The sequence below is a fragment of the Tursiops truncatus genome, chromosome 10 (assembly GCF_011762595.2).
Source record: "Tursiops truncatus isolate mTurTru1 chromosome 10, mTurTru1.mat.Y, whole genome shotgun sequence".
Classification (NCBI taxonomy): Eukaryota; Metazoa; Chordata; class Mammalia; order Artiodactyla; family Delphinidae; genus Tursiops; species Tursiops truncatus.
The window spans coordinates 57,305,342-57,319,348 of NC_047043.1; the positions used below are offsets into that span (position 1 = coordinate 57,305,342).

At 45.2% G+C, this 14,007-nt stretch overlaps 1 protein-coding gene across 2 annotated transcripts in view; it reads right to left on the bottom strand.

The window, feature by feature from the left end:
* GASK1A (golgi associated kinase 1A) overlaps positions 1-571 on the bottom strand; it is a 59,652-nt gene extending 59,081 nt beyond the window's left edge. For both annotated transcript variants that reach the window (XR_012323980.1, XM_019946901.3), the window contains exon 1: positions 249-571. Coding sequence is in view for 1 of the 2 variants with exons in the window: in XM_019946901.3 (XP_019802460.2) it covers positions 249-251 (3 nt within the window). In the remaining variant the exon portion in view is untranslated. The remainder of the gene's footprint in view (positions 1-248) is intronic.
* Between the last annotated feature and the right edge of the window lie 13,436 nt (positions 572-14,007).

Consider the following 14,007-nt stretch of genomic DNA (forward strand, 5'->3'; position numbering starts at 1 on the left):
AGGGCTACAGTGCAGCCAGGGTGTGCAGGTCCAGAAGGAAAGCCGCCTTATTACGGTCCTCCCCCCCGCCAAGGCAAGCAGAAAAGCCGATTGCCAGCGACCTAAGTACCCGCCCTCCTGCAACTTTCGGGGAACAATTCTGGCCCCAGGAGGCTGCGCAGGCTCAGCGCGCCCGGAGCGGGGGCGCTTCCCACGGTCACCTGTCTGGGTGCCCACCCCACACGCGCGTCCCCTCCCGTGGTTCCTACCATGTCCCCCTCGGTGGCTGGACCGGCTCCTCGGCGCGCTCAGCCTGCTCGCCAGCTCATCCCGCCGCCCCGGCCCGCCCCCGGCACCGTGGCTCTCCGGGCTTCCCGGGACGCGGGATCCGGACCGAGGGGCCACAGCTTTCTAGCGGCCAATTCCGGGGCAGGCGATGCGCGGCAGGATGCTCTGAGGTTAGGCTTCGTTAGAGGAGGTCTAGGAGAATGCACACGCGGGATCTCTCGTTCTGCGGTAGCCTTCCCGCAGCCTCGAGCCTCCTCAATCAGCTAGGGACGTTTGCAGAGTTTGCAAAGTCCTGGCGTCGAGTCCCGGCCCAGCCTCCCCACTTCCCCGAAAGCGCGGGAGGGGGGAGCTCCTTTCACAATAAAAGCCCTGCCCCGGGCTCGAGCAGCCGCAGCCGCCTGAAGCAGGGGCCCAGGTGCTAGGAAGGAATGGGCCCCGCCCGCCGGTCCGCTGGGTGATGAGCCGAGGCTGGGGGGCGAGGGGCGCTGCGCAAGGCCTGGGGACGTCGCCTCGATCTCTCCTCCAAGGGGTGCGGTGCACTGCGAGCCCCTGGCAACCCGGGGGTTCCTGCGGAGGGTCTCCCAAACTATCGCTTTCCCCTGCAAAGCCTCAGAAAGACAACTTTACTGGCACCTCATAGCCTTGCTTGGGCCCAGTCCCCAAGGGCGATTTGGAAGGAAACACGGAAGGAGGATCCGTTGACCACTTAAGATCATTAACGATGAACAGGTTTTCTCCTTGAGAACTAATCAGTGTTTAAGTTGCTGCAGTAAGCCACTGATACCAACCTCTCTGCTAAGGATGCAAACGCAGGGCCCTGTGTCCCCGGGGTCTTCATGCTCCTTGTTGGAGAGAAGACTGGGCTTGGAGCCCATAGCCCTGGAATTGGGGGCTGGCCCCTCTGTAAACAGCTCAGTGACCTTCTACCAGTGCCTGGACCTCTTTGAGACCAGTGTCCCTAAGCAGCCCAACGTTGTATCTCAGGATTCTTAACAGCCTGCAGGCAAGAAGGTGGAGGTGGGGATAGTGTCAGCAGTAGGACTCAGAGAATCTGAAAACCAGGCTAAAATATTACCCTCCAAGATTGAAACTAGTACAAACCACATTAGATGGACAAAAACTGGTATGTTCCCAGAAGTTCCCTGCTACAGAATGCTTTGAGGTTGTCACTGATGACAGTGCTTCTTAAGAGGGTCTCCTTAAATTTGTGTGTGTGTGTGTGTGTGTGTGTGTGTGTGTGTGTGTGTGTGCTGGGGCTACAACAGATGGAAAGGAAAGTATTTTTTTCAGTCCTTATCTTGTTCCAGATGCTTTCCAGAGGTTATTTCATTTCATCATCACAAGCAATCCTAAGAGAGAAATTTTATTACCACCATTTTTCAAATAAGGAAACTGAGGATTAGGCAGTTGAAGTGACTTTCCTGAGGCCAGATAGTCAGTTAGTAGTTTAGTAAACCAAAGTCTATTTGCTAGAGCACGTGAGAAAGAGGAAGAAATCGATAAGCCAGGAACAGGAGGCAGGATGCGGTGCTGAAAACCAGAGCTTATTTGTGCATAGGGAGGACGGCGAGAACTGAGAATCTGAGTGCTGGCTGAGGAATGTAGAGGAAGGGGGAGAGGGACAGACAGTACAAACTTTTTTGTGTTCTCTCCAGATGTTTGGGGAGACGATGTGGTCTTTTGAGCCTCCTTTTCTGACTGCAACCCACATAAGATGTACATTCTTTGTCATGACCTTTTACACAAACATACACGTACAAACGTAACTAAAACAAAGTTTTATAAATCACTGTTACACGTAGTGCACTCCAATATGTTCTATTCTATTCCATCTTAATTATTATTATTTTTGTGTGTGTGTGTGTGTGGTACGCAGGCCTCTCACTGATGTGGCCTCTCCCGTTGTGGAGCACAGGCTCTGGACGCGCAGGCTCAGCGGCCATGGCTCACGGGCCCAGCCGCTCCGCGGCATATGAGATCCTCCCCGACCGGGGCACAAACCCGTGTCCCCTGCATCAGCAGGCAGACTCTCAACCACTGCACCACCAGGGAAGCCCCATCTTAATTATTTTTAACGGTGGTCTCTAATCACTCTATTTCCCTAACATCCACTACTGAGTATAGTTTGAAAAACACTGTACTTGAGAGTAGAACAGAGACATTTCTTTAACGTTTTCAAAGAGCTTTGTGGTCTTCTACAGAATGTATCTGTTATATAGAAAAGGAATTTTAAAGGCAGGGATTTTGTTGGTCAAGTTTGAGAACACTGAGCACAGTTTGTTTGCTTTTTGTTTTTGTTTTTGGCAATAGGACTTGCCAGAGCCTTTGATGCTAATATATGTTGAGGTTTTCTGAGACAGGAGGATAGTGCCCAGTTTTTCCCAGGTTTACTGGATGTAGAACTCTTTTTCAGAGGAGTCACCTCTCAGGACTCATGGGACACCCTTGGGAAAAGCTGTTCCAGGACCTGGTCCAGACAAGTGAAGGGTCGCATACGAACAGGGAGTGAAAACCCTACATTCTGAAGCCCGACTCCAAGCTCAGCACCATTCTGTTCACCTGATACTCTGCTCAGAGAAGGATCAACTACCCAGATGGTGAATGTAGGAACTCCATTCGTAAATGAACAACTGCCACTTTTACAACCCAGAATGACCGTGAGCAGTGTCCAGGAATGACCACAGCTGAGGAAGCAGATAAGCTATCCAGCTGAGGACGCACGTGGGCTCTGCAATCATCCACCTGCCTTGCACAAGATCCTGCCTAGACTCCTGCCTTCCCTTTCTTCACTAACTCCTAATTGACACTGATTCCTTCCAGCTCTGAAATCCTATGAAGTTATATTAAATTTAGACAACCAATAAATCCCTCCTTTCTAGGAAACAGCACTCCAGGCAGTATTTACTTTCAGAACTTGGGCTGCTTGAGAGTTGGCTGCTCCCAGGATACTGGTAGGGCCTCTGGTTACACAGTGGAGCTTGCAAGTGAGAAACATTCAACTGAGACAGGTTGGTGCTAGTGAGGAATATTTTACTATTTCCACCAGAGAGAGCTTCCTACTTCATCGCGGAGTGAATCTATCTTCACCTTAACCGTTCCCGAGGAGTAAGACTTACAATTTGCTCTAATGACTTTTAGAGCTCCTTATAAATTGGTACCGCAGACAGCTGCCCAACTGGGTACTATTTTTTTTTTTTTTTTTTTTTTTTTGCTGTGCCCTGCGCTTGCGGGATCTCAGTTCCCCGACCAGGCATGGAACCCATGCCCCCTGCAGCGGAAGCGAGGAGTCCTAATCACTGGACCACCAGGGAATTCCCACAACTGGCCCACTCCTTGGTATGGTTCCATGTCTCATTCCAACTCAGACTTACTAAATCAAAATTTCCAAGGCTTGAGAATCTATCCATTTTTTTAAGCACCATAATTAATGCTAAAACACAGCCAGGCTGAGAACTGCTGAGCTAAGCAACTCCTCTTTCTTGGCTCCCACGTCTAAATGACCATTCTAAATGATTCTGGAATCTCTCTCCTATCCATTCTCACTGCCACTTCTTTGACCCAAACTCTTGTCTCACTCACAGAACTCTTGGAGGGACTCCCAGGCCCTGCTTTTGCTCCTTCCAATCCATCCTGCACATCACTACAAAAATGTAAATGTGGACCTGCCACTGGCCTGCTCCCCATAACTCTTGGGATTAAATGCAAATTCCTCAGCATAGCTTTCAAGGTCCTTCAGCGTTTGACTTCTGATGACCTCTCAGGCCTCTTACACATTTCTAAACCTTCTTAAGTGCAGTTCCCTCCATCTCAAAGCCTTTTTTTTTTTTAATTAATTTATTTTTGGCTGCGTTGGGTCTTCGATGCTGTGCGTGGGCTTTCTCTAGTTGTGGCGAGCAGGGGCGGCTCTTCATTGTGGTGCATGGGCTTCTCATTGCAGTGGCTTCTCTTGTTGCAGAGCACAGGCTCTAGGCATGCAGGCTTCAGTAGTTGTGGCACGTGGGCTCAGTAGTTGTGGCACGTGGGCTCTAGAGTGCAGGCTCAGTAGTTGTGGCACACAGGCTTAGTTGCTCCGCAGCATGTGGGATCTTCCCAGACCAGGGCTCAAACCTGTGTCCCCTGCATTGGCAGACGGATTCTTAACCACTGCGCCACCAGGGAAGTCCCTCAAAGCCTTTTCTTGATACACTCATTTCTAACCGGACACACCTCCACCGCCATTCACCCCCACCCCCAAATCCTCTCTATTCTGAAGACCCAGCACAGCATGTTCCCTGAAGTTATTACCTTGTTGGTCTCTCTCGTGGACCTTGGACTCCCTAGAGGAAGGGACCATTCTGGGCCTTCTGTGTCCACTTGCCTAGCACCAAGTAACTGCTCAGTAAATGCTTTTGAATAAAGAAATAAGAGAGAAGACTGGGGTTCAATAATGAATCTGCCGCTCACCAATTATGGGTACTCAGTAAAGCAACTCTGCTCCAATGGCTTCACGTTCCTCGCCTGACAAATAAGAACCATCATCCCTGCCCAGCCCACCTCCCTGGATTCCTACAACCACATAATGGGTTCATATAAATTACATCATCCAGAACAAAGCCTGTGTCATGACAAACTTTCAAAAACATTTGTTGAATCCATGAATGAAGGAATGAATGAATAAGAAAGAAGCTTCCTTTGTGGCTAACATCCAGTTTACATTTTCTCTTTTTATCTTCACTCACTGAACCCCTGTATTTTAGAGGGCAGCAGTGTATTCAGCCAAAAGAATTACGTATTTCACAGCCCCACTTGCAAGAAGGGACAGTCGATGGGCAGTAAATAGAAGTCATTGAGTGGGGCCCACAGGAAGCTCTTCCCAGGGGGCTGGCATTGCTTTGATTATCGCTCAGCAAATATTCACTCCCCTTCGCCCTGCTGTGAGCAGAGCATGTGTCTGTGCCACTGTCGTTTGGCTTGGCCATGGACTCACCATAACCGTTAGAATGTGAGCAAGTAGAGGCATTATATCTGCCTGTGCAGCATCACTTCGCTTTCATTCTGGGGGTTCACCATGTAAAGAACAAGCCCTGGGTAGCCACTACCCTCTAGTCTGAGCCCTAGAATGAGACACGTGGGACAGACTTGAGCCCAACTCACTGCTTGGAGTCACACCCAGCCGCCCCAGAGGCATGAGGATAAACGCTGCGATTGGAAATCACTGAGTCTTAGAGAAGTTTGTTCCATGACATTATTATAGTAAAAGTTGAGGCATACAGGTAGGAGGGCCAAGCGCTTAGAGAGTCGATCTAGGACAAAAGGGCTCCCAGGTCAAAAAAAGAGGCCTATCAGGGCTTCCCTGGTGGCACAGTGGTTGAGAGTCCACCTACCAATGCAAGGGACACGAGTTCGTGCCCCGGTCCAGGAAGATCCCACATGCCGCGGAGCGGCTGAGCCCGTGAGCCATGGCCGCAGAGCCTGCACATCCGGAGCCTGTGCTCCACAACTGGAGAGGCCACAGCAGTGGGAGGCCCGCATAGCAAAAAAAAAAAAAACAAAACAAAAAAGAGCTCTATCATACCAAAAAGTCTCATAATAACATAATATATAACAAATTATTATACATATATGTGCTATTACTTCAACATAAAAATATATAAACAGATGTCATATTAAATTATCTATTATTCTATATTATTTATTTTTGTTTCATAAAGTCTATTATTTAAACAAAACAAAAATAGGACTACTTAGCAATAGTAATTAGTAGCAATGAAAAATATGTGAGAAAAATATAACAAAATTTTGGTTTCTTTCTCTCCTCTCATATAGTAATTTATTTAAACTCTTTATTGGATATTTATATAAACTATATCATTGTATATTCTTAAGCTACATAAATGTAAGATTGCTTAAAAAGATAACAGAAATGTAATAGGACTACTTAAACAGATATTACCTAGATTTAATTTAAAAATAATAATATGGGGCTTCCCTGGTGGCGCAGTGGTTGAGAGTCCGCCTGCCGATGCAGGGGACACGGGTTCGTGCCCCGGTCTGGGAAGATCCCACATGCCGTGGAGCGGCTGGGCCCGTGAGCCATGGCCGCTGAGCCCGTGCGTCCAGAGCCTGTGCTCCGCGATGGGAGAGGCCACAACAGTGAGAGGCCCGCGTACCGCAAAAAAAAAAATGGGACCTAATCAAACTTACAAGCTTTTGCACAACAAAGGAAACCAATGAAAAGACAACATATGGAATAGGAGAAAATATTTGCAACTGATGCAACTGACAAGAGCTTAATCTCCAAAATATACAAACAGCTCATACAACTCAAAAAAAAAGCCGAAAAAAACCAACCCAACCGAAAAATGGGCAGAAGCCATTAATAGACATTTCTCCAAAGAAGACATACAGATGGCCAGCGGACACATGAAAAGATGCTCCACATCACTAATTATTCAAAAGTCTACAAATAACAAATGCTGGAGAGGGTGTGGAGAAAAGGGAACCCTCCTACACTGTTGGTGGGAATGTAAGTTGGTGCAGTCACTATGAAAAACAGTATGGAGGTTCCTTGGAAAACTCAAAATGGAATTACCATATGATCCAGCAATCCCACTCCTGGGCATATACCTGGACAAAACTATAATTCGAAAAGATACATGCCTCCCTATGTTCATAGCAGCACTATTCATAATAGCCCAGACATGGAACCAACCTAAATGTCCATCAACAGATGAATGGATAAAGAAGATGTGGTACATATATACAATGGAATACTACTCAGCCATAAAAAAGAAATAATGCCATTTGCAGCAAAATGGATACAACTAGATATTATCAAATACCATATGATATCACTTATATGTGGAATCTAAAATATGCCACAAATGAACCTATCTACAAAATAGAAATAGACTCACAGACATAGAGAACAGACTTGTAGTTGCCAAGGGGGAAGAGGAGAGGGAGAGGGATGGACTGGGAGTTTGTGGTTAGTAGATGCAAACTATTACATTTAGAATGGAAAAACAACAAGGTCCTACCGTATAGCATAGGGAACTATATCCAATCTACTGGGATAAACCATAATGGGAAAGAATATAAAAAAAAGAATGTCTGTATGTGTATAACTGAGTCACTTTGCTGTACAGCAGAGACTGGCACAACATCGTAAATCAACTATATTTCAATAAAAAAATAAGTCACTTAGCCTTCTTTTTCAGTGATGTCTGTGTCATACTGGCATTGGTAGGATAATCACTCTTGCTTTCATTATCTGAACTCTTAGAAAACATGGTCATGATATTCAGTGTCAAAAGTTAAACTAGCACTATCTCAATACAAAGTCCAATAGTTAATTCACAAGCAAAATGTAAAATAGACTGTTAGTGCTCCTGATTACAACACACTTAAGGTGGACGTTTAAGTCACATCATTTGGAGTGATGTTACAATGAATGCTCCATTTTTGTGAACCATAAATCATGGTTGCCTGCATCAATGGTAAGGGGAAAAAATAAGCAACAGCAACTACAGAAGGCAGATAATCTATGCCGTATCCATCTGACACTAAAAATAGCACTGCTTTCGGCCCCTATTTTTCATGTAGCCCTGTGGGGTTCTATATTCTCCCCCAGACTTCTACATCCATCACCAAAAACTGGGACTTTCTGTGTCCTGAGGAGGGGTTTCCTGGGATGCTAAACTTTCAGTGCTAAAACTGGGACAGTACGGAGCAAGCCAGGGGGTTAGTCACCCTTGCCTAAAGGAAGCTCGGAGTCTATATCAGTTATATCAACTTCCAGAATGGATGAATTCAACGAGTAATTAGCTACACTTACCGAGCGTCCACAATGATCAGGTGTATAGTGCAAGGTTTTTTCATGTGCATTTAATTTTTTAAAAAATATTTATAATAGCCCCACAAGTAGCTGTTATAGTCTCCATTTTATAGATGGAAAAAGTAAGCCTCAAAATCTAGGCTCTACCACTCATGGAATTGGGGAAAAGTGTAAAATGGATTTTTGTCCTTGCCTTGGCTAGAGAGGAACCATATCTGAGTAAACTAGGGGTCAGATACACTGTCAGAGAGGAGAAAATTCAGTAACTCTCAGGGAAAGACAACAAATTATAGAGGGGCGAGTTAGGGCCTGCCAGTCCCACTGCCCTTTGCGCCCTCCAGGTGGCTCCTTTTGTTTCTGGAACATTAGGACCTTGTTTTATTAAGAGTTGCATCCCTTATGCAGTAATTCTTAAACTTTGTCTCTAATGGCAGGTCAGAGAAAATTTAGACTCAAGGCACATGACCAGGGATGAGGCTGTAAACCACCTTATGGTCAGCATGTACTTTAATGTTAAAATAATGAAATCATTATTAAAACGTTTAAATACACTTTGACCTTGTATTTCAAAATCCTTGTCTGAAATTACTGCTCCAGAAAGCAGTAACTACGGGCGAGCTAATTAACATTTATATTCCTTATAAAAGCAAATATAAAATGATGCCTTCCCTCTCTATTCCACAGTCTCTGTGAGAATTGAGAAGAAATAACTTACATAAGACATATTCTTTAAGCTTATTACTACTTGGGGAGTCAAGGATCCATGCTTATGTCACGACTGTATTTTTTTTCCTGAAATTCTACCACTAGTTCTCACCTGGAAAACAGTCACAGCTCAGCCAAGCAGGACACATCACATTTAAAGGCTAGTTCCCTGGTCCAGACCAAAGGGTTAAGATAACCAGTGTCTCATTTTCATACGTATTTATCTTGTGTTCCAAGTGTAGGCAACGAGGTGAGTATTGGCTATTTCAGATTTATTATCTTATCACCACAGAGCTGAGCAACATTGTAATACAGAGTCTAACTTCATTATTGATATTTGATCACTAACAGCTTTCAAGCCTCTTTCCTCCCTCTTCTCCTATTGCTCCACACCTCGACAGGCCTGTAAGAAACCCTGGGGGCTCCCTCTCCTGGTGCCAGTGGAAGTTCAAACCATGCCAGCCCCTGCAGGCACAGTTAGAACCCTCACCCCAATGCTACTACCTACACAAAAAGAATAGCCAAATGGCCAAAAAGGATATGAAAAAGGTACTCAACATAATTAGTCATTAGGGAAATATAATTAAAACCACAATATGTTACATCTATACTAACACCAGAATGGCTAATATTAAAAAGACTACCCAGGGGCTTCCCTGGTGGTCCAGTGATGAAGACCTCGTGCTTCCAATGCAGAGGGCATGGGTTCGATCCGTGTTCGGGGGAACTAGAAAAGACTATGAAGAGGAGGCTGCAGAGTATCTAAGACTCTCATACACTGCTGGCAGCAGGATACATCATTACAACTATTTTGTAAAACTTTTGGCAGTATCTGTCAAAGCCAAGCATATGCCTAATCTGTATGATGCAACAGTTCCACTCATATAATAATTAATATAAAATTATATAAATGTATCTATCTACCTATAGATATTCAAGAGATATACATGAATAGGTCAGTTAAAAGGCATGTAAAAGAACGTTCATAGTATCTACAAAAGCCCCAAGTCTGAAGCCACCCAAATAGCCATCAACCAGTGGTATATTCAGGCAACGGACTAGTACTCAGCATTTTAAAAAAGCCTCTGCTACACGTAACAACATGGATAAACCTCACAGACAAAAGGTGGTAAAAGCATCTAAACATAAAAGAGCAGATACTGAATTATTTTGTTTGTCATCTACACTAACCTATAGTAAGAGAAATCATTACAGTGGTTGACCCTTGGGAGGAGGCTGACAGGCAGAAGACGTGAGGAAGCCGTCTGGGCTATCTTGATCCGGGTAGGGGGCACGATACACCTCACTGTTTGCCTCCACTGGAGCCTACCTTGCTATTCTCAAGCTTTGCTTTTTCTTACTTAGCAATATATTGTGACCATTCCCATGTCAATAAAAGTAGCTCTCTTTCATCAAGTTTAAGTTGCTGTCACCTTTTTTTGTTAAACATACTTTCAGGAATCTTGTCTCCCTAAGCAAGTTACAAATGCTACAAGGGCAGGGGCTCTATCTTGCAAATCACATGAAGAAAGAGAATTTGGAGCTGTGGAGATAGTCAGACCTGGTTTTAAAACTGAATTTCACCACTTTGGGCTGTATAACCTTGGACAAATAATGTACCCATCCAGCCTCAGTTTCCTCATCTATAAAATGGGGATATAATGCCTACCTCGTGAAGTTTATTAGAAAATTTTAAATAGACAATGAACGCAAGGAACGTAATACCTAATGGGTGCTCATCAAATGACAGCTGTCTTCTCTTCCAGCCTCATCAAGGCCTTGCTCACAGAGCCCTCAGAAAAGCTATGATGATTCTCTTACCTTGTTCCTGGAGCCAAGCGGCAGTCTAGAGAATAAGTGAAGGGCAGCATCAGCTCATCGTGCTTCCTAATGCCAATCGCTCCTTCTCAAGGTCAGGAGACACTGTCTAGCTGATCACCCCATTTAAGACCTGAGGATGAATTCCGAGAACGCATAGTAATGGGTATCTTGAATTGCTCTCCCCAGTCACAAACAGCAACCCCCTCAGAAGGCATAAAAATGACGAAGTGCACTGAACTTCAAGGCTGGCAGGTGCGGTTTGACAGAGACCACCTAGGCTAGTCCCAGAATCAGGAGTATAAGAGAAATGTTTTAAATAATGAGGATTTGAAGAAGTAAATAGCACCCCTGCATGGCCAACATTCCATATGGAAGCTGTTCTCTGCTTTGATTCAGCCTGGGGTTTTGCCTAACTGCTGTATCATGTCCTGGCTTCACAAGGGTGGAGAGAGAACTAAGACACACTCAGGAAAATGAGTACAGTTGTTCCCATAATCTGTTCCTCACCAAGAAGATCTGTGGCTCTGAGCCCACTATGCCTCTAGGGCCTCCTAGCTTCATAACAGGCATTAATTCAACAACCTCTTGCCATAGGCATTGGACAGACCTTAACCTGAGCAAGCCCCACCTCACTCCTTTTTGTTGTTGTTGTTGTTGTTTTTGCAGTACGCGGGCCTCTCACTGTTGTGGCCTCTCCCGTTGCGGAGCACAGGCTCCGGACGCGCAGGCTCAGCAGCCATGGCTCACGGGCCCAGCCGCTCCGCGGCATGTAAGATCTTCCCGGACCAGGACACTAACCCATGTCCCCTGCATTGGCAGGCAGACTCTCAACCACTGCATCACCAGGGAAGTCCCTTTTTTTAAAAAAAAAAATAAATTTATTTATTTATTTTTGGCTGCGTTGGGTCTTTGTTGCTGCACACGGGCTTTCTCTAGTTGCGGCGAGCGGGGGCTACTCTTCGTTGTGGTGCACGGGCTTCTCACTACAGTGGCCTCTCTTGTTGTGGAGCACAGTCTCTAGGCGCGCAGGCTTCAGTAGTTGTGGCACACGGGCTCAGTAGTTGTGGCTGCAGGCTCTAGAGCGCAGGCTCAGTAGTTGTGGCGCACGGACTTAGTTGCTCCGTGGCATGTGGGATCTTCCTGGACCAGGGCTCGAACCCATGTCCCCTGCAATGGCAGGCGGATTCTTAACCACTGCACCACCAGGGAAGTACTCCACCCCAATTCTATATTCTGCCCTCTGATCTTTCAATGTGGGTGGGATTCATGAAAGTGTATTTCTTGCCAGACTCCTGCCTTCCACTGTATATGGCTGTCTATCTTCTTGCAGGTTTCCTAAGCACTATGAGGACAGATGCCATGACTAACTTATTCACAAATGTAATCTTGGCACCTATCACGATGCTTGGCACAAAGAATGAGCTTAATAAATGCCTGCCAAATAAATGAATGTTGACGTGCTTGAACTGTCCAATATACGCTGTAACTACTGATTGCAGAAATCATTTCACTCACTCACTTCTTGATCCAAGATTTATTAAGTATCTCCTACGTGACATGAACTATGTAAGGGGCCAGGGTGACAAAGATGACTAGAACATTATCCTCTGCCCACAAGGATCTCCAGGTGGGAGAGAGAAGGTGTGGAAATGAATAATATGACTAGAGCTATCATAAAGGAATGAGCAGGCTGCTTCGACACCTGCCTGAAGAGGTGGGCTAAGGCTTCTGAGCCAGCTGACTGTTTGGGATGAGTAGCAGCTCTCTAAGTAGGCAACTCGGGAAGGGGAGGCATCCTACTCAAAGGGAACGGGATGCTGTGCATGAGGCTGGGTCAGGGTCACTTTGCATTGGACAAAACAAGTCTCATGGCCAAGCCTGACTTCAACAGAGTGTGAAGAATAACCCTCCCGCAGAGAGAATAAGTGACTCTTTGGTGAATGGCAATAAGAGCTCATTGCCCGTGTGAGCGGTCCTCCCCACAGACAGTAAGCTCCAGGACTGTTTGATACGAGTCAACATTCCCATTCGAAGATCGACCAGAATTCAGGAATTGAGGGGAACCTACAGAGTGTCTCTCACATTTGATGATGCCAATCCACCAGGTACTGGCTTTAGCAGTTTTATCTTTGACCGAGAAGCCCTGTGATCTGGCCATGTTGTGTGTACCTTCCTTCTTTGTCCTATTCTTCAGAATAGGATAGTTAGAGAGAAGACCCATCCATCTTTGGCTTTGTTTAATGTTTAATAGAGTTTCTATTACTACTGAGCTATTGCAACAAATACTGACATTCTCATCTGGTCCCTCAACAGTCACTCAGTATGCCCTCCTAGCTCCTCCAAACTCAGGGACATTAATAAAACCTTGATCAAATCTCCTCTACTTGCTGCCTAAGAAACAGAAACTTTCTCAGAAAAGGCTTTGAGTCATCCCCGAGGATCAATTCAGATCCATCTACACAAGTCCTTAAGAATGAAGAAAAGTCCTTAAGAACTGAGGCAAAAGGTAGTATATTGCTATTTGTTCTCTTCTCTTTTGTATTCTTTTCAGGACAAGATCAGTCACAAGGATGGGGAATTAGAGAGTTGGATGTCTGTGCTCAAATCATCATATTAAGTTAAACATTTCTGAGTGGTATTTTAAAATATAAAATTTAAATTGGTTGTACCATATCCCTATTGCCTACAAGTTGGTAGATGCAGTGAAATTTAGAAGGACATAACCCACCTTCTAGCAATGTTAACAAATTTTGCTGTGTCAGCTCCCATTGTACTACAACACTCAATAAAGAAAAAATAAACTTCTAATTTTGTTATAATTACACAGGCTTTTCTGAGGTATCAATATGCCTGGAGCAAAAACTTTATTAAAGTCAAATCCAGCAACATGGTGCTCTCAGGACATTGTTTCAGGTATTATCTCAATAACCCTCCACCTTATAGTGTCCATTTGAGGGCTTCTCCTCCATTCCAGTTGCTGGACTGGTGGTTGGTTCTCCTGGCACGGATGGCATGCAGTGCAGATTCTGTCACAGGGTGGCACAAGACTCAGGTGCCTAATTAGGTACCAGCATATTCTTGGCATTGGAAATATACTGAGGCACAGCCACTTCTCACTAAACACTGTATTGCTTAAAATTAATTCAATTTTTAGCAAGTCCAAGCAGCTATCAGCTTCTTGTCATACATGCCTATCTCAACAGTTGGCTCTGCTACATAAACGATCAGATCTTCACATACATATTCATTTATGTAACATCGATTGCCAGCCAACATGGTTCTCTAGCCTCCTTCCCCATCGCCAGGCTGTGATAAACTCTACAGTTGCTTTCCCCAACCTTTCTGTTTTTTGTTCCTATTATTTTCTGTGAGCGTCTGACTCCTCACCAGTAAGGCCT